Genomic DNA, 19,850 nt, shown 5'->3' on the forward strand with positions numbered 1-19,850 from the left:
TCTGTACCCAGTACACGTTATTTGCTATGATTATTATTTTATTTATCATTTTTGTTATTATCATTGACACTGCTATTTCCTTATAGCTCTTTTCCAAAGGAAAGAATATAGACCTACAAAAGAAAAATGCTTTTCCAAATTTTCTTTGGTACATTTGCATTTTAATATACATGCAGACTTTTCTTAGCCCTATGACAAGTTATTTCTTTCCCTAGGGTTACTTGTTATTTGACCAGCTGCTTAGATGTCCTATATGCTTCTTATATATCTTAAGCATAGCATTGTAAGAAAGCAATGTTCTTACACATTTCAATTTCTTTTTAAGGGATTAATGATATGTATTCTCTATTACTATTTTCTCCCATAACATATGTCATGAAAAATTGCTGTCAAACTGTTATTTGATTCTTATAATAAAATTACGAACGAGGGTATCAGCATATAATTCACCAAAGAGGAAATCTGACTAGAAATATATGCAGAGATTATATTACCCTCTCAAACAATGAAATTTAATTATAGAATATAATTTTCTCCTATTAAATTAGCAAAAGAAATCTTGACAAAGGTATAACAAAGTTGGTAGTGACCCATATTTTTTTCTAGAATGGAAATTGATATGTGCCTTTGGGAAAGCAACTTGCTCATGTTAGTCTAGTCTTGTTGAAGGGATCTTCTCAGAAATCCCATGAGCCCAGCCGACAACATGTAGAATGCTGTGGCTAGCATGCATAGGCTTTCTCAGCACATCTTGCACTCTTTCTTCAAGGTCCTTAATTGCTTTCCTCTCACCTATTCCCTGCCTGAACTCCCAGATTCTGTATAGCCTTTCAGGCTGTGTATCCCTTCAAATGTGTTATCCTAATGAAACAGAAGGGAAGGGGGCAGGGCATAACCCTTAAAAGAATAATACAGTCATAGGACATGAGAAAAACTGGTTAGAAACAACTAGGTCCAAGATGGCAGAAGATCTGACTTCCAGTAGAACTTGAGCCTGATTTTATGCTCATTGTAATAGATTAGCATGCTAACTGACATACCACTGGTGCCAAGACCGTTCAGAGAGTAACCAAAAGAAGACCAAAAAGTGGGCAGTGGTCCAATTCCTAGAAATCCCCACTCCTTTCCTAAAATAGTTGGAAAAATCCTCCTAGTCATTAGTCTGTGAAATTACCCCTCCCCCCCCATAAAAACTAACCATGCCTTATTTGTCGGGGACTTTCACATTTTAAGGTGGCCCAAACTGTCTGTGGAGTGTGTTTCTCCCAAGGTTGTTCTTGCCTTTTGCGATGGACCTCATTCTGTCTATAGAATGTGTACCAACTCTGCGACACCATGGAATACAGCATGCCAGGAGTCCCTGTCCATCACCAAATAATTCAAACTCATGTCCATCGAGTCAGTGATGCCATCCAACCTTCTCATCCTCTGTCATCCCCTTCTCTTCCTGCCTTCAATCTTTCCCAGCATCAGGGTCTTTTCCAATCAGTCAGTTCTTTGCCTCAGGTGGCCAAAACATTGGAGTTTCAGCTTCAGCATTACTCCTTCCAATGAATGTTTAGGGCTGATTTCCTGTAGGATTGTCTGGTTGGATCTCCTTGCAGTCCAAGGGACTCTCAAGAGTCTTCTCCAACACCACAGTTCAAAAGCATCAATTCTTTGACACTCAGCTTTCTTTACAGTCCAACTCTCACATCCATACATGACTACTGGAAAAACCATAGCTTTGACTAGATGGATGTTTGTTGATAAAGTAATGTCTGCTTTTTCATATGCTGTCTTGGTTGGTCATAACTTTTCTTCCCAGGATCAAGGGTCTTTTAATTTCATGGCTGCAGTCACCATCTGCAGTGATTTTGGAGCCTCCCAAAATAAAGTCTGTCACTGTTTCCATTGTTTTCCCATCTATTTGCCATGAAGTGATGGGACCAGATGCGATAATCTTAGTTTTCTGAATGCTGAGTTTTAAGCCAACTTTTTCACTCTCCTCTTTCACTTTCATCAAGAGACATTTTAGTTCTTCTTTGCTTTCTGAATAAGGGTGGTGTCATATGCATATCTGAGGTTATTTATATTTCTCCTGGCAATCTTGATTCCAGCTTGTGCTTCATCCAGTCCATCATTTCTCATAATGTACTCTGCATATAAGTTAAATATGTAGGGTGACAATATACAGCCTTCACGTACTCCTTTTCCCATTTGGAAACAGTCAGTTGTTCCATGCTTAGGACTAACTGTTGCTTCCTGACCAGCATACAAATTTCTCAAGAGGCAGGTCAGGTGGTCTGGTATTCCCCTCTCTTGAAGAATTTTCCACAGTTTGTTGTGATCCACACAGTCAAAAGCTTTGGCGTAGTCAATAAAGCAGTAGTAGATGTTTTCCTGCACTTCTCTTGCTTTTTCAATGATCCAGTGGATTTTGGCAATTTGATCTCTGGTTCCTCTGCCTTTTCTAAAACCAGTTTGAACATCTGGAAGTTCACAGTTCATGCAGTGTTGAAGCCTGGCTTGGAAAAATTTGAGCATTACTTTACTAGCAAGTGAGATGAGTACAATTGTGCAGTAATTTGAGCATTCTTTGGCATTGCCTTTCTTTGGGATTGGAATGAAAACTGACCTTTTCCAGTCCTGTGGCCACTGCTGAGTTTTCCAAATTTGCTGGCATATTGAGTGCAGCTCTTCCACAGCATCATCTTTCAGGATTTGAAATAGCTCAACTGGAATTCCATCACCTTCACTAGCTTTATTCATAGTGATGCTTCTTAAAGCCCACTTGACCTCACATTCCAGGATGTCCGGCTCTAGGTGAGTGATCACACCATCATGATTATCTGGGTCATGAAGATCTTTTTTGTATAGTTCCTCTGTGTATTCTTGCCACTGCATCTTAATATCTTCTCCTTCTTTTAGGTCCATACCATTTCTGTCCTTTATTGTGCCCATCTTTGCATGAAATTTTCCCTTGATATCTCTAATTTTCTTGAAGCAATTTCTAGTCTTTCCCATTCTATTGTTTTCCTCTATTTCTTTGCATTGATCTTCCACTAGACCTTGAACCTCATTATATGCTCATTGTAATCCATCATGCCATAGGGCCATCCAAGACAGGTGGGTCATGGTGAAGAGTTCTGACAAAATGTGTTCTCTAGAGAAGGGAATAGCAAACCACTTCAGCCTTCTTGCATTGAGAATCCCATGAACAATGTGAAAAGGCAAAAAGATATCACACTAAAAGATGAGCCCTCCCCATCACCCTCCCCATCTCCCCGAGGCCAGGTTGGTAGCTGTCCGATATGCTACTGGAGAAGACAGCAGAGAAATAACTCCAGCAGGAATGAATAGGTTGAGCCACAGCAGAAACGACACCAAACTGTGGATGTGTCTGGTGGTGAAAATAAAGTCCAGTGGTGTAAAGAATAATATTGCATAGGAACCTGGAATATTAGGTCAATGAATCAAGGTACATTGGAAGTGGCCAAACAGGAGATGGCAAGAGTGAATGTTGACATTTTTGGAATCAGCGAAGTAAAATGGACCGGAATGGGCAAATTTAATTCAGATGACCATTATATCTACTACTTCAGGCAATAATCCCTTAGAAGAAAAGGAGCAGGCCTCATAGTCAGCAAAAGAATCCGAAATGCAGTACTTTAGTACAGTCTCAAAAATGACAGAATGATTTCAGTTTGTTTCCAAGGCCAATGACTCAATATCAGGGTAATCCAAGTCTATTCCACAACCACTAATGCCAGAGAAGCTGAAGTTGAATGGTTCTATGAAGACCTACAATACCTTCTAGGACTAACATTAAAAAAAAAAAATGTCCTTTTCATCATAGGGGACTGGAATGCAAAAGTAGTAAGTCAGGAGATACCTGGAGTAACTGGCAACTTTGGCCTTAGAGTACAAAATGAAGCAGGGAAAAGGCTAACAAGAGTTTTGCCAAGAGAATACACTGGTCATAGCAAACACCCTCTTATAACAACACAAGAGAGGACTCTACACATGGACATCACAGATGGTCAATACCAAAATCAGATTGATTATATGCTTTGCAGCTGAATATGGAAAAGCAAACAGTTAGCAAAAACAAGACTGAGAGAAGATTGTGCCTCAGATCATGAGCCCATTATTGCAAAATTTAGACTTAAATTGAAGAAAGTAGGGAAAATTACCAGGCCATTCAAGTGTGACCTTAATTAAATCCCCTACAATTATACAGTGAAAGGGGCAAATATATTCAAGGGATTAGATCTAATAGACACAGTGCCTGAAGAACTATGGATGGAGTTTCATGACATTGTACAGGAGACAGGGATCAAAACCATCCCCAAGAAGAAGAAATGCAACAAGGCAAAATGGTTGTCTGAGGAGGCCTTACAAATAGCTGAGAAAAGAGAAGCAAAAGGCGAAGGAGAAAGGAAAATATTTACCCATCTGAATGCAGAATTTCAAATAATATCAAGGAGAGATAAGAAAGCATTATTAATTGAGCGATGCAAATAAATAGAGGAAAACAATAGAATGGGAAAGACTATTGTCTTCAAGAAAATTAAAGGTACCAAGGAAGCATTTCATGCAAAAATGGGCACAATAAAGGACAGAAACGGTATGGACCCTACAGAAGCAGAAAATGTTAATAAGAGGTGGCAAGAATACACAGAAGAACTATACTAAAAAGATCTTCATGACCGAGATAACCCTGATGGTATGAACATTCATCTAGAGCCAGACATCCTGGAGTGTAAAGTCAAGTGAGTCTTAGGAAATATCACTATGAACAAAGCTAGTGAAGGTGATGGAATTCCAGTTGAGCTATTTCAAATCCTAAAAGATAATGCTGTTAAAGTGCTGCACTCAATAACCCACCAAATTTGGAAAACACAGCAGTGGCTACATGGCTTATATAGGTCAGTTTTCATTCCAATCTCTAAGAAGGGCAATGCGAAAGAATGTTCAAGTTACCACACAGGTGCACTCATTTCACTTGCTTGCAAGGTAATGCTCAAAATTCTTCAGGCCAGGTTTCAAGAGTAGGTGAACTGAGAACTTACAGATGTACAAGCTGGATTTAGAAAAGGCAGAGGAACCAGAGATCAAATTGCAAACATCCATTGGATCACTGAAAAAGCAAGAAAATTCCAGGAAAATATATATTACTACTTTATTGACTAGAGCGAAGATTTTGACTATGTGGATCACAACAAACTGTGGAAAATTCTTCAAGAGATGGGAATACCAGACCACCTTACTTGCCCCTTGAGAAATCTGTATGTGGGTCAGGAAGCAATAGTTAGGACTGGACATGGAACAACAGACTGGTTCAAAATTGGGAAAGGAATACGTCAAGGTGGTATATTGTCACCCTGTTTATTTAACTCATATGCAGAATATATCATGTGAAATGCTGGGCTGGATGAAGTACAAGCTGAAATCAAGTTTGCTGACAGAAATATCAGTAACCTCAGAAATGCAGATGACTCCACCCTAATGGCAGAAAGTGATGAGGGACTAAAGAGCCCTTTGAAGAAGGTGAAAGAGGAGAGTGAAAAATATTGTATTAAAACTCAACATCTAAAAAACTAACATCATGACATTCAGTCCCATCACTTCATGGCAAATAGATGAGGAAGCAATGGAAACAATGACAGACTTTACTTTCTTGGATTCAAAAATCCCTGCACACGGTGACTGTAGCCATGAAATTAAAAGATGCCTGCTCCTTGGAAGAAAAGCTATGACAAATCTAGACAGTGCATTAAAAAGCAGAAATGTCACATTGGCAACAAAGGTCCATATAGTCAAAGCTATGGTTTTTCCAGTAGTCATGTAGAGATGTGAAAGTTGGACCATAAAGAAGGCTGAGCACCAATGAATTGATACTTTTGAGTTGTGGTACTGGAGAAGACTCTTGAGAGCCCCTTGGACTGCAAAAAGATGAAACCAGTAAATCCTAAAGGAAATCAACTCTGAATATTCATTGGAAGGACTGATGCTGAAGCTCCAATACTTGGGCTACCTGATGTGAAGAACTTACTTATTGGAAAAGACTCTGATGCTGGGAAAGATTGAAGGCAAGAGGAGAAGGGGACAACAGGATGAGATGGTTGGTGGCATCATCGACTTAATGGACATGAGCTTGAGCAAACTCTGGGAGATAGTGAAGGACAGGAAAGCCCAGTCTACTGGATTGAAAGAGCTGAACATAACTGAGTGTCTGAACAATGACAACAAAACTTCTAAATGACACTATGCACAAGGGCCATGACACTTCCAAGTCTAACCACAAAAGTTCAAAAAGTGGGCAGCGGCCCAATTCCCAAAAGAGTTGGGATACTCCTCTCATTAGCCTGTGAAATTGCCGAGCCAATAAAACTAACTACCCCATATTTGGGGCAGTTTACTGTCTTCCAAAATGACCCATATTCTGTCTATGGAATGTATATCTCTCTAAATAAACCTCCTTTCTCTTTACTGTGACTGCCCTTTAATTCTTTTCTGAGCAAAGCCAAGGACCCTCACTTGATAGCTAGGCCCAGGGACTCACCCACTACTTAGGGCATGACTCTCCTCTTGTGCTCTATTTTTCCTGCAGTGAATGTGGACACTCAAAGGCTAGTCATGCCCCTGGTCTTCAGTGAGTCCCTGGGACAGGATCCAAAGTTTAATAATGGCCAGCTAATAGACACAGATGGCTTAACCTCATTTCTATGACCAACTCTTGGTCATTTTTCTCTTCCCTGACTGTCAAGCCCCACTGTTTCCCTTCCCTACTCCCTTGGAGTAACAGGCAAATTTGGCCTTGGAATGCAGAATGAAGCAGGGCAAAGACTAATAGAGTTTTGCCAAGAAAATACACTGGTCATAGCAAACACTGTCTTCGAACAACACAAGAGAAGACTCTACACATGGACATACCAGATGGTCAACACTGAAATCAGATTGATTATATTCTTTGCAGCCAGAGATGGAGAAGCTCTATACAGTCAACAAAAACAAGAACAGGAGCTGACTGTGGCTCAGATCATCAACTCCTTATTACCAAATTCAGACTTAAATTAAAGAAAGTAGGGAAAACCGCTAGACCATTCAGGTATGACCTAAATAAAAGCCCTTATGATTATACAGTGGAAGTGAGAAATAGATTTAAGGGCCTAGATCTGATAGATAGAGTGCCTGATGAACTATGGAATGAGGTTCGTGACATTGTACAGGAGACAGGGATCAAGACCATCCCCATGGAAAAGAAATGCAAAAAAGCAAAATGGCTGCCTCTTGAGGCCTTCCAAATAGCTGTGAAAAGAAGAGAGGTGAAAAGCAAAGGAGAAAAGGAAAGATATACGCATCTGAATGCAGAGTTCCAAAGAAAAACAAGAAGAGATAAGAAAGCCTTCTTCAGTGATCAATGCAAAGAAATAGAGGAAAACAACAGAATGGGAAAGACTAGAGATCTCAATAGCAAATGAAGCAACTGACAAACAACTAATCTCAAAAATATACAAGCAACTTATGCAGCTCAATTCCAGAAAAATAAAAGACTCAATCAAAAAATGGGCCAAAGAACTAAATAGACATTTCTCCAAAGAAGACATACGGATGGCTAACAAGCGCATGAAAAGATACTCAACATCACTCATTATTAGAGAAATGCAAATCAAAACCACAATGAGGTACCACTTCACACCAGTCAGAATGTCTATGATCCAAAAATCTGCTAGCAATAAATGCTGGAGGGGGTGTGGAGAAAAGGGAACCCTCCTACACTGTTGGTGGGAATGCAAACTGGTACAGCCACTTTGGAGAACAGTGTGGAGATTCCTTAAAAAATTGCAAATAGAACTACCTATGACCCAGCAATCCCACTTCTGGGCATACACACTGAGGAAACCAGAATTGAAAGAGACACATGTACCCCAATGTTCATTGCAGCACTGTTTATAATAGCCAGGATATGGAAACAACCTAGATGTCCATCATCAGATGAATGGATAAGAAAGCTGTGGTACATATACACAATGGGGTATTACTCAGCCGTTAAAAAGAATGCATTTGAATTAGTTCTGATGAGATGGATGAAACTGGAGCCGATTATACAGAGTGAAGTAAGCCAGAAAGAAAAACACCAATACAGTAAACTAACACATATATATGGAATTTAGAAAGATGGCAATGACGACCCTGTATGCAAGACAGCAAAAAAGACACAGAGGTGTATAACAGACTTTTGGACTCAGAGGGAGAGGGAGAGGGTGGGATGATTTGGGACAATGGCATTGTAACGTGTATACTATCATGTAAGAATTAAATCGCCAGTCAATGCCCAACGCAGGATACAGCATGCTTGGGGCTGGTGCACGGTGATGACCCAGAGAGATGTTATGGGGAGGGAGGTGGGAGGGGGGTTCATGTTTGGGAATGCATGTACACCCATGGTGGATTCATGTCAATGTATGGCAAAACCAATACAGTATTGTAAAGTAAAATAAAGTAAAAATAAAAATTAAAAATAAATAAACAAATATATAAATAAAAATAATAAAATAAAATAAAAAGAAAATTAGAGATACCAAGGGAACATTTCATGCAAAGATGGGCTCGATAAAGGACAGAAATGGTATGGACCTAACAGAAGCAGAAGATATTAAGAAGAGATGGCAAGAATACACAGAAGAACTGTACAAAAAAAAATCTTCACGACCCAGATAATCATGATGATGTGATCACTAATCTAGAGCCAGACATCTTGGAATGTGAAGTCAAGTGGGCCTTAGAAAGCATCACTACAAACAAAGCTAGTGGAGGTGATGGAATTCCAGTTGAGCTATTTCAAATCCTGAAAGATGATGCTGTGAAAGTGCTGCACTCGATATGCCAGCAACTTTGGAAACCTCAGCAGTAGCCACAGGACTGGAAAAGGTCAGTTTTCATTCCAATCCCAAAGAAAGGCAATGCCAAAGAATGCTCAAACTACTGCACAATTGCACTCATCTCACATGCTAGTAAATTAATGCTCAAAATTCTGCAAGCCAGGCTTCAGCAATACATGAACCATGAACTTCCAGATGTTCAAGCTGGTTTTAGAAAAGGCAGAGGAAACAGAGATCAAATTGCCAACACCTGCTGGATCATGGAAAAAGCAAGAGAGTTCCAGAAAAACATCTATTTCTGCTTTATTGACTATGCCAAAGCCTTTGACTGTGTGGATCACAATAAACTATGGAAAATTCTTCAAGAGATGGGAATACCAGACCACCTGACCTGCCTCTTGAGAAATCTGTATGCAGGTCAGGAAGCAAGAGTTAGAACTGGACATGGAACAACAGACTGGTTCCAAATAGGAAAAGGAGTACGTCAAGGCTATATATTGCCACCCTGCTCATATGAGAGACACTAGGCAGGAAGAAGCACTAGCTGGAATCAAGATTGCTGGGAGAAATATCAATAACCTCAGATATGTAGATGACACCACCCTTATGGCAGAAAGTGAAGAGGAACTAAAAAGCCTCTTGATGAAAGTGAAAGAGGAAAGCGAAAAAGTTGGCTTAAAGCTCAACATTCAGAAAACAAAGAACATGGCATCCGGTCCCATCACTTCATGGGAAATAGATGGGGAAACAGTGGAAACAGTGTCAGACTTTATTTTTTTGGGCTCCAAAATTACTGCAGATGGTGACTGCAGTCATGAAATTTAAACACCAATACAGTATACTAACACATATATATGGAATTTAGGAAGATGGCAATGACGACCCTGTATGCAAGACAGGAAAAAAGACACAGATGTGTATAACGGACTTTTGGACTCAGAGGGAGAGGGAGAGGGTGGGACGATTTGGGAGAATGGGAATTCTAACATGTATACTGTCATGTAAGAATTGAATCGCCAGTCCATGTCTGACGTAGGGTGCAGCTTGCTTGGGGCAGGTGCATGGGGATGACCCAGAGAGATGTTGTGGGGAGGGAGGTGGGAGGGGGGTTCATGTTTGGGAACGCATGTAAGAATTTAAGATTTTAAAATTAAAAAAAAAAATAAAATACATAAGTATATCCTAAAAAAAAAAAAAAATTTTTTTTCTTTTTTTTTTTTCTTTTTTTTTTTCTTTTTTTTTTATAATTTTTTTTATTCTTTTTTTTTTTCTTATTCTTTTTTATATTTTTTTTTCTTTTTTTATTTTTATTTTTTTTCTTTTTTCTTTTATTAAAAATAAAAAAAATAAAATAAAAAAAAAATAAAAGATGCTTACTCCTTGGAAGAAAAGTTATGACCAACCTAGATAGTATATTCAAAAGCAGAGACATTACTTTGCCGACTAAGGTCTGTCTAGTCAAGGCTTTGGCTTTTCCATTGGTCATGTATGGATGTGAGATTTGGACTGTAAAGAAGGCTAAGTGCCGAAGAATTGATGCTTTTGAACTGTGGTGTTGGAGAAGACTCTTGAGAGTCCTTGGACTGCAAGGAGATACAACCAGTCCATTCTGAAGGAGATCAGCCCTGGGATTTCTTTGGAAGGTATGATGCTAAAGCTGAAGCTCCAGTACTTTGGCCACCTCATGCAAAGAGTTGATTCATTGGAAAAGACTCTGATGCTGGGAGGGATTGGGGGCAGGAGGAGAAGGGGACGACCGAGGATGAGATGGCTGGATGGCATCACAGACTCGATGGACATAAGTCTGAGTGAACTCCGGGAGATGGTGAAGGACAGGGAGGCCTGGCGTGCTGCGATTCATGGGGTCACAAAGAGTCGGACACGACTGAGCGACTGAACTGAACTGAACTCCCTTGAGACAGGAGGTACCTAGGCACCCCAGGATAAAGAAATTGGAGATAAGTTCCCTGTGGGCTGAAACTCCAAGATAAGAATAACAGGCCAATGGAGAGAGAGGAGGCTTGGCCCTGCCCACATTAAAGATAACAAAGCACGTATTTTTCATTCTTGCAGTTAGAGAAACTCACACATGCATAGAAAGCTCTTGGAGATCAAAAGAGGAGTGATGCTGAGTCTACCTACCCACAGTCCTCTTCAGGGGAACCTATCTTGGCTAAGAGATACAGATGCACATATAGTAGGATCCTACCAAATACTCAGAATCAGGCAGATCTAAACAGTTGGCCAAAGGATAACCAGAAGAAATGCCCCATATAAGTAATTCAAACTACCTGAGGGCACGGCTCTCTCTCTGAGTCTGGCTGTGCATCTTTCCATACATTCTAGACTCTTTTTCCTCCTAATAAACACTCGTTTCACTGCTTTCTATATTTTTGTGGGGATTCTTTCTCTGCAAAGCCAAAGGGCCAGGACCTCATCATTGGCCACTGGTGCAGTGACTAAGGTTTGGTGTTCTCACCCCAAGACCGACCTCAGTCTCTGGCTGGGAACCAAATCCTGCTTCAAGCTGCTGCAGGCTGAGCCAGCCAAGATCACCCTCATTCTCCTTTACAAACACCCAGTCACCTCTGTAAGGATAGAAGTTGTGTTCAAACAAGATTCTCTTCTGTAATGCAACAGTATATCACTAATCAAAAATCTGTTCTCATTACCATAACTAGCCTCTGGCTTTATCTGTGATAGGTTCAGTAGCTAAGAAGCCCTGCATTACAGTAGTTTTACAGCAATGGGATAATACTCATTAGAAATCACTAACAAAACATTTGCTCTGTTTCAGAAAAGAACAATCCCTACACACAGCCGTGATTACAAGCTTAACAAAACTTTTCTGGGGAGTGATTATGATTTATGAATTCTGCATTAAGCATCTAAGTACATCTGTCACACACAGCATAACGGTGACTTTCTGGGTAATGATTTCCCAAAATCACAAATGATGTTTAAATTCCCAGTGATTTACACATTTGGAAGGGTGTGAGTGTGTCTTGGGTGATTGTGTATTATACCCAAATACTAGGTTTATACCACCACCTTTGTGCTTTCCTTCTGGGTCTCAGAATCTGGAAGTGCAATCTCGCATGGGGGCAAAGAATTGCTATCCTGACGGGAATGTTCCAGCATGTCTTAGATGGCTTTTGTGAAATGGAGCAGGACCCATGGAGACTTCCTGGGTACACATCCTTTCTGTGTCCTCATTTATTATGTTTAGGAAATAGGCATTAGTCAGCCTCCTTGACCGTCCTTTAGTTGTAAAGAGCAGATTCAAACAGTTACTAATCAGAAGAGGGAGGGGATACAGAAATGAAGGGGGAACAGTCAGTAAAGGATAGAGCAGCATGGGGCAAAGTCCTGGTTCCTTTTCATGAAATACACATAACAATTTCTTTCAGTTCTGCAGGAACTAAGACCCCCACCCAGAGAAAGGAAGGCAACTTCAGGCTGAACACCAGCTTTCCAAAGCACCAACCTGTCATTTCACCATAGACCAATCCCAAGAATGGACTTCCCTGGTGGCTTAGACGGTAAAGAATCCACCTGCAATGCGGGAGACCTGGATTTGATCCCTGGGTTGGGAAGATCCCCTGGAGAAGGCAATGGCAACCCACTCCAGTATTCTTGCCTGGAGAATTCCATGGACAGAGGAGTCTGGTGGGCTACAGTCCATGGAATCACAAAGAGTTGGACACGACTGAGTGACTAAGTACAACACAATCAGAAGAAAGTCTGCACAAAGTGGAAGATTACAAACCCTGATCTCCCCAAACAATTCGATTGACCCTTTAAAACTGCTCTTTAAAACAGAGCAGAATCTTGTTAAGTTACACTTGTCTCTGGAGTACTGGGTTTTGAACAGTGAGCAGCAGAACCTGACATCAGTAACATTTGTTTATCTTTAGCGTTTTTCAATATATCTCAGAAATCATGAAAAACTACTTTAGAAAGAATACAGAATTCGAGACTTCCCTTGTGGTCCCGTGGCTAAGACTCCATGCTCCCAATGCAAAGGGCTTGGGTTGGATCACTGGTCAGGATACTAGATGCCACATGGTGCAACTAAAGATCCTCTAAGCCACACTGCAACTAAAGAGTTGTCTCAACTGAAGATCCTGTATGCTGCAATTAAGCCCCAGAGCAGCCACAAAAAAAAAAAAAAAAAAAGAAAGAAAGAAAGAAAGCAGGATTCAAAGAGCTTGTATTTAACTTCAAATTCTGGTATCTGTTTAAGGTGTGGTGTTAGGAAGCACCAATCCCGGGAATGCAACTCTCCCTTCCCATGTTTATGAGCTTTGATTTTTCTCATACCCTTTAGTTCTGAATAGTGTGGATACAGTATGTATTCTTAGCATTCCCTGGGTTTATTCTTTCTGCTTATTCTAGTCTCTACTCCTTGGCTTTCTGACTCCCTGATGAACCTTTCCTATTCTTCAAAATCCAGTTCAAGCCTGCAGTTTTTGCTGCCTCCACTTCTGCCCCCACCAGCTCCCTTTGGTCTCTTCTCCCACCTCTGTTGCAATAGCAACCCGCTCATCCCACAACCCTCCTCTGGGTGTCTGTATTTTTCCACTATGCCAGTTTCCATACAGTAAGGAACATTGTACCCCTAGTGCCTAGCATGATCTCTGACACGAGGAAGAATTCAGTAAGTGATTATGGAACAAACAATTGAACCTCTTTTTGCTTCCAGAGATTAATTATGTTACAGATTGTAATCAAGAGCTGAGAATTAATTTTTCTTTCTTTTTTCCAGTACCGTGTGCACACACAAAAATGCAACACGATTTAAGGAAAAATCTACAGAGTACTGAAAAAAATAGGCAAGTCTGATCACAGGTTCTGCATCCCCTCTGGATTGGGAGCAGGGAGAGTGGCTGTGGGAAGGGATGTATGGACATGTGACTTACATTTTGCAGCTGGACATGATTCTTCACCAAGTTTTCGGACTTTGCCATTGTGCTAGATGCTTTGAGACTGTAGTTTTTACCATTATGTGGCTCTTTCAGCTGCTCTTGAATTTGTTTAGCTTGTTTCCTGCAAGTTTAAATAAATCCATGTATAAATAGTCACATAAATTTATGCCTATTTTTTTGAGGTTCATTCACTCCCAACATCTATACTTGTCATTTTCTATAGCAAGATAAACTCAGTTAACAGAGAGTCCTCCCTTCATTTTCAACCCCACCAAGAAAAACTTGGCGTTACCCATTAATAACCCGGATTCACACCCCATGGCACTCTAAAGGCAGAAATGTAATGCATGATCCTCACCCTACTGGATGTAAGGGGTCCTTAACCTTGAGTGCTCAGCTAAAGAGAATTAGGAATGCTCTGAAGTTACAAGTAGACAACTTTGACACTTGGACCTAGCAGCCACATATAACATTTTTGCAAAGATTTGTGTATATCTGTCCATTTCAGATAGGTATAGCTTGACTGGATAACTTGCACACATGCCATAACAGGGGTCTGTTTTCTTGTTTATAGTTTAAAAACACTTCGTTTATTTTTACCATCTGCCCTCAATGCAGAATTTATTAGAACCTTTGTAAATAATAAGAAAAAAATTAACTCCCGAAGGAATAATTTATAAGTAATAAAAATTAACTCTTGAAAGATGCCAAGCATCATTTGAAGTGTTTTACATGTCTTAGCTCACTTATTTTTCACAATCATTCTGTATGACAAGGCGCTAATCCTATGCTTATTTAATAGATGAGAAAACTGGGGCACAGAGAAGTTAGATAATTTGTCCAAAGTCTAACAGCTAGACAGTGGTAGAGCTGGGTTAGAACCGAATGAATCTGGCTGCACAGTCCTCATTTTGAGGCACTACTCACGACTGTCAAACCACTTGCCCGTGGTCACACTGCTTCTTGGTGGGAAGGCCGAGACTAGTCTCAGGTTTTGGATTCCAAGTAAATTACCCCTTTCTGCAAATGTGGAGTGACTGTTTGAACTGTACAAAGTACTGCCTTATTAGCTGCTCTCCTAAGAGCTTTATAGAAATTAACTATCAACAAAAGACCCAGTACCCATGAAACAAACAAGCAAACAAACTTCACAGAATCATATGCCCTAGACTTCTGCCTCTTTCCCCAGGGTCCACGCCAAGGATAGAGCCTTTGGTGGCGACTGTTCATCGTCTCTCCAAGTGAGTTTTTTGAGGTAGACATCCCTCTATGAACCATGGGCTTGAGTATCAGAGGGACTGAGATTTGAATTCCAGCTCTGTGTCCCAACAGCTTTGCTTTGATTCCTCAGATCAAAATGACTGATTCCCCAAACTTCTGTGAATCTCAGTTTCCTCCTCTGTCAATGGAGTTTGGATAAGCTCTCTTCCATAAATACTGTGAACATGTGGAGAGTATTAATCAGTTACACTCCTCAGTATTAATCAATCAGTTACACTCCTCATCACTTAGTAAGCTTAGTTATATGGGCAGATGACGGAATCAGGACACTGGCTCAGAGATAAAAGAAGGGATCTTGTTAATTGCCTCTCTCACAAGCAAGTCACAGAATTGCTACAAGAATTGGAGGTCTAAAAGTCCGTTATACACATCTGTGTCTTTTTTCCTGTCTTGCATACAGGGTCATCATTGCCATCTTTCTAAATTCCATATATATGTGTTAGTATACGGTATTGGTGTTTTTCTTTCTGGCTTACTTCACTCTGTATAATCGGCTCCAGTTTCATCCATCTCATCAGAACTGATTCAAATGAATTCTTTTTAACGACTGAGTAATACTCCATTGTGTATATGTACCACAGCTTTCTTATCCATTCATCTGCTGATGGACGTCTAGGTTATTTCCATGTCCTGGCTATTATAAACAGTGCTGCGATGAACATTGGGGTACATGTGTCTCTTTCAATTCTGGTTTCCTCGGTGTGTATGCCCAGCATGTAAGAATTGAATCGCTAGTCTATGTCTGACGCAGGATACAGCATGCTTGGGGCTGGTGCATGGGGATGACCCAGAGAGATGTTATGGGGAGGGAGGTGGGAGGGGGGTTCATGTTTGGGAACGCATGTAAGAATTAAAGATTTTAAAATTAAAAAAATAAAAAACTAAAAAAAAAAAAAGAATTGGAGGTCTATGCATTATCATCTCCTCTGAATTTAAAATACTCATGTGATGTCATTCTGTTTAAATATTTATCTTTTCAATTATTTGGGGGGCTTTTATCTCTAGTACTCTTAGTGGTCTTAATATACTTGTGATAATCTATCTACTTCCTAACAGCTAATCTGTAGCCTGTTGTTAGAAACAAATCTATCCTATCAGCATTTTAAGAAGTACAGGAAAGCCACAGAATCCTGTCAGGGACTCACTGATGAAGCAGAGGGGCGATGAGGGAGTTCTGCTGGAATAAGTCATCAGGAGGCAGTGAAGGGGGCTTCACACAGAGGAAGAACATGATCATTTTTCCAAGAATTAGCTGCAGAAATACTAACGATCTTTTCAGTAATTCCCTAATTCAGCATTTGGGAAGTGTAAACATCTAAAGGAATTTTCCTCATAAAAATGTCTGATTGCATTTCCTAAATCCTTTTAATAATTTGCTTTCCTTTAGCCCCCTCTTACCTTGCCTTGACTCACTAATACTCCAGAACATATGGGCTTCCTTTTCTAACCTGCCTCCTTTTCTATCATCCCTCCGCTCTCTCAAGGCACACATTTTTGCCCTTTCGTCCTCCCCTCAGCAGATGGGAACAAAGGGAAGTGAGAAGCATCTGTCTGCAATGCCATCAGCTCCCAGGACGGCACTGGCTCTGGGGAAGACAAGATACAAGTATTGCACACTGGAACACACTAGCCTAACAACGTCAGTGCGACTTCTAGAGTTCAGTGAGCTTTAAGTTGCTCTGGGTCAATTCATCAGGAAGAAATGAGACGTACAGTGGTGGGAGATCAGACCCAACAAGTCCATCAGGAGATGTTGTTTGTGATGCTGCAGTCTGGTTCCCTGCGGAAGCAGACACTGAGACGGAGATCGTGTGCAGGATTTTTATTAGTGAGGTCTCTTAAGATCGACACCTGTGGAAACTAAGCGAAGGAAGCAGGAAGGGGCAGAAGGAGTTGGAATGTGATGCAGTCTCCAGTGAAAACCTCAGCAAATCCCACAGGGAGCTCTGAACCTGGCGTGGCTTTCACCCCAAGGTGGGGCAGTGGTCTAGGCCTTCAAAGCCTCACACTGACCTGTCATCAGATGCTGGCTATCTCAGGTCAAGGAACTCTTATAACTGTGTACTAGCTTATATTAGTACTTATGTGTACTAACTTATAACTGCGTGGGGACTAAGTCCACCACAGATGAAGAGAATCATAGCATCATATCAGAACACCTATTGCCTGTCCTTAGGTGCCTTGCTTTGTGATCTAAAATCTCTTCAGGGGATGAGATACAGTCAGGGCAAGTTGCAGCACATCTGTTTTCTACCCATAGCGTCAGTTCCCCTTTTTCCTCCTGCGCTTTCTCAGTTGTGATAATTATTTGTCCCAGTTCCTGCTCCTGGAACATCCTTCTGTTGCTGTTGTTCAGTCACTAAGTCACGTCCAGATCTTTGTGAAACCAAGGGCAGCAGCATGCCAGGCTTCCCTGTCCTTCACTATCGCCTGGAGTTTGCTCAGACTCATATCCATTGAGTCGATGATGCCATCCAACCATCTCATCCTCTGTTGCCCCCTTCTCCTCCTGCCCTCCATCTTTCCCAGCAGCAGGGTCTTTTCCAGTGAGTCGGCTCGTCTCATCAGGTGGCCAAAGTAATTGGAGTTTCAGCTTCAGGATCAGTCCTTCCAATGAATATTCAGGACTGATTTCCTTTAGGATTGAATGGTTTGATCTCTTTGCTATCCAAGGAAGTCTCAGCAGTCTTCTTCAGCACCACAGTTTGAAAGCATCAATTCTTCAGTGCTCAGCCTTTTTTGGTTCAACTCTCATCCACCATTACTCCTGGAAAAACCATAGCTTTGACTATATGGACCTTTGTGGGCAAAATGATATCTCTGCTTTTTAATATGCTGCCTAGGTTTGTCATAGCTTTCCTTCTGAGGATCAAGTGTCTTTTAATTTCATGGCTGCAGTTACCATCTGGAGTGCAAAATCACCTCCAAAATCACTGTTTCCACTTTTCCGCCATCTATTCCACGTCCCCCCACCCACGATATATCTCTTTTCCTATTTCAATTCATTTTCAGAGTTCAATTATGCCTTTCATTTCCTAAGTCTAATAAGGCCTCCTGCTGCCAGCCTTATACTTCTTAGCCCATACGAGTTAAAAGTAAAAGGGAAATCTAGAAGAATTTATAGTTGCCATATGAGCCGTATCAGCCAGATTTGAAAGGCTCAATTAATGGTTCCATTAACTACTTATCGGAATACTTGAACTTCTTGGAATTGATGAGAAAAGAATTTATTTCACTGTGACCTTCAAAGTGGTTGGGGTTCAATTAACTCAGAAAATTCTGTGAATTCAAGAAGGTGTTCCTTACTTCTACCTCTTCTTGTTACCTATGTTCATTGGCTAATAATGTGCTGTAATATTCTATCAGGTGAGGTCATGCCATATCACAGATGGCAAGAGAATGGAGAAAGGACCAGAGTGGCAGGACCCGAATAATTATGGGAAGTAGAACAAATAACCAAGAGAATGTTTTGGTTAAGTCCTGATTCTCTCTGGGCACAGTAAATTCATATAGGATGGAGTTTCAAGTGAACTTATCAGGAAACCAATGATAGACATGTCCCAGAATCCTAGAAGACTTAGGACTTCCAAGATGAGTTTAAAAAAAAAAAAGTATACACATTGAAAAAAAAAAATCTTATAATGCTTGAAAGTAAAGAAAAAGTAGAGCCTGTTTATTCTGCCATCCCCAAGGTTTCTGGAGGGAATTAGAATCCCAGGAATGAGGGCAAAGAAACTTGTGCCAAGGTGTTAAAAAAATTTTACATCACTTTCAGCTATATAAATTAGATGCTTGGTGTGCAATGTGGCCTTCCTCTCAGAGAAAAATAAAGGAAAACTATGCTTGGAAATTGTCCTAGAAGAAGGTAATATTCTCTAAGTCTCTGATGAGAACTACAGCTCCAGTTGGAAGAGTCTTCAAATTTCATTATTCCTTTGTTATTTTTAGACATACATATATATATATATATATATATATATATATATATATATAAAAATATGTGTCCTGGCTGGGCAGGCAGAAAGATAACAGCTTCCTGATTACTCATCTCCCACTGGTTCAGTCTTCTGAGTCTCCCATTATGCATAGCAAGTTGAACAGTGTTTCCATGAAAACCTCTGACACCTTGCTGAGCCCCAGGAGGATGTGCTCATCACTGAGCCCACTTGCAGCCCACGGAAGGAGAGGCTAACAGTTCTGAAGACAGAAATCCTCTAGTTACCCAGCTGTTCTCTGTTCTTGTGACTGTTGTTATCAGTCTTTTCTTTAAGTGTGGTACAACTACAGATTATATTCCAAAAATAAGTGATTAACTACTTCTTCATAGTAATTTGCATATTGTTAAATACACAGCTTTCTCCCACACAGCACTTGCAAGGTGACTCTCCTAATGCCCTGCTGAGTGTGATTAACCCTCTCATGCTCAGGGAACTCTGCTCACCTTGTAGCTACCCTGCCTATAATTTCCAGTGTGTAGACGTCCTAGGTGTTAACAACAGCAAGCCTTCAATGAGTATTTACTTTTTAAACACTATGCTGCCTTCTTTACAGTATTATCCCACTAATCCTTAAATTCTCTAAGCTAGACATTATTTTTGTCCATATTTTAGCTATATTTTACCAAAATGGAAATCAAGGCTGAATGTAATTTCCCTAATAATACTGAATAAGCAAGTGGCGGACTGAAGATGTGAATACAGCTTAGGCTGATGCATGTAAAATGCTGACCATGAAACCATGTAGCCTGTTAAGAACATAAAGAGCTATGGACTGC

At 40.5% G+C, this 19,850-nt stretch overlaps 1 protein-coding gene across 5 annotated transcripts in view; it reads right to left on the reverse strand.

The window, feature by feature from the left end:
• NRG3 (neuregulin 3) overlaps nt 1-19,850 on the reverse strand; it is a 1,229,096-nt gene that overhangs the window by 28,493 nt on the left and 1,180,753 nt on the right. For all 5 annotated transcript variants that reach the window (XM_018042558.1, XM_018042557.1, XM_018042554.1 and 2 more), the window contains exon 6: nt 13,790-13,916. In XM_018042558.1, coding sequence (XP_017898047.1) covers nt 13,790-13,916 — 127 coding nt within the window. The remainder of the gene's footprint in view (nt 1-13,789; nt 13,917-19,850) is intronic.

Source organism: Capra hircus, chromosome 28 (genome assembly GCF_001704415.2).
Source record: "Capra hircus breed San Clemente chromosome 28, ASM170441v1, whole genome shotgun sequence".
NCBI lineage: Eukaryota > Metazoa > Chordata > Mammalia > Artiodactyla > Bovidae > Capra > Capra hircus.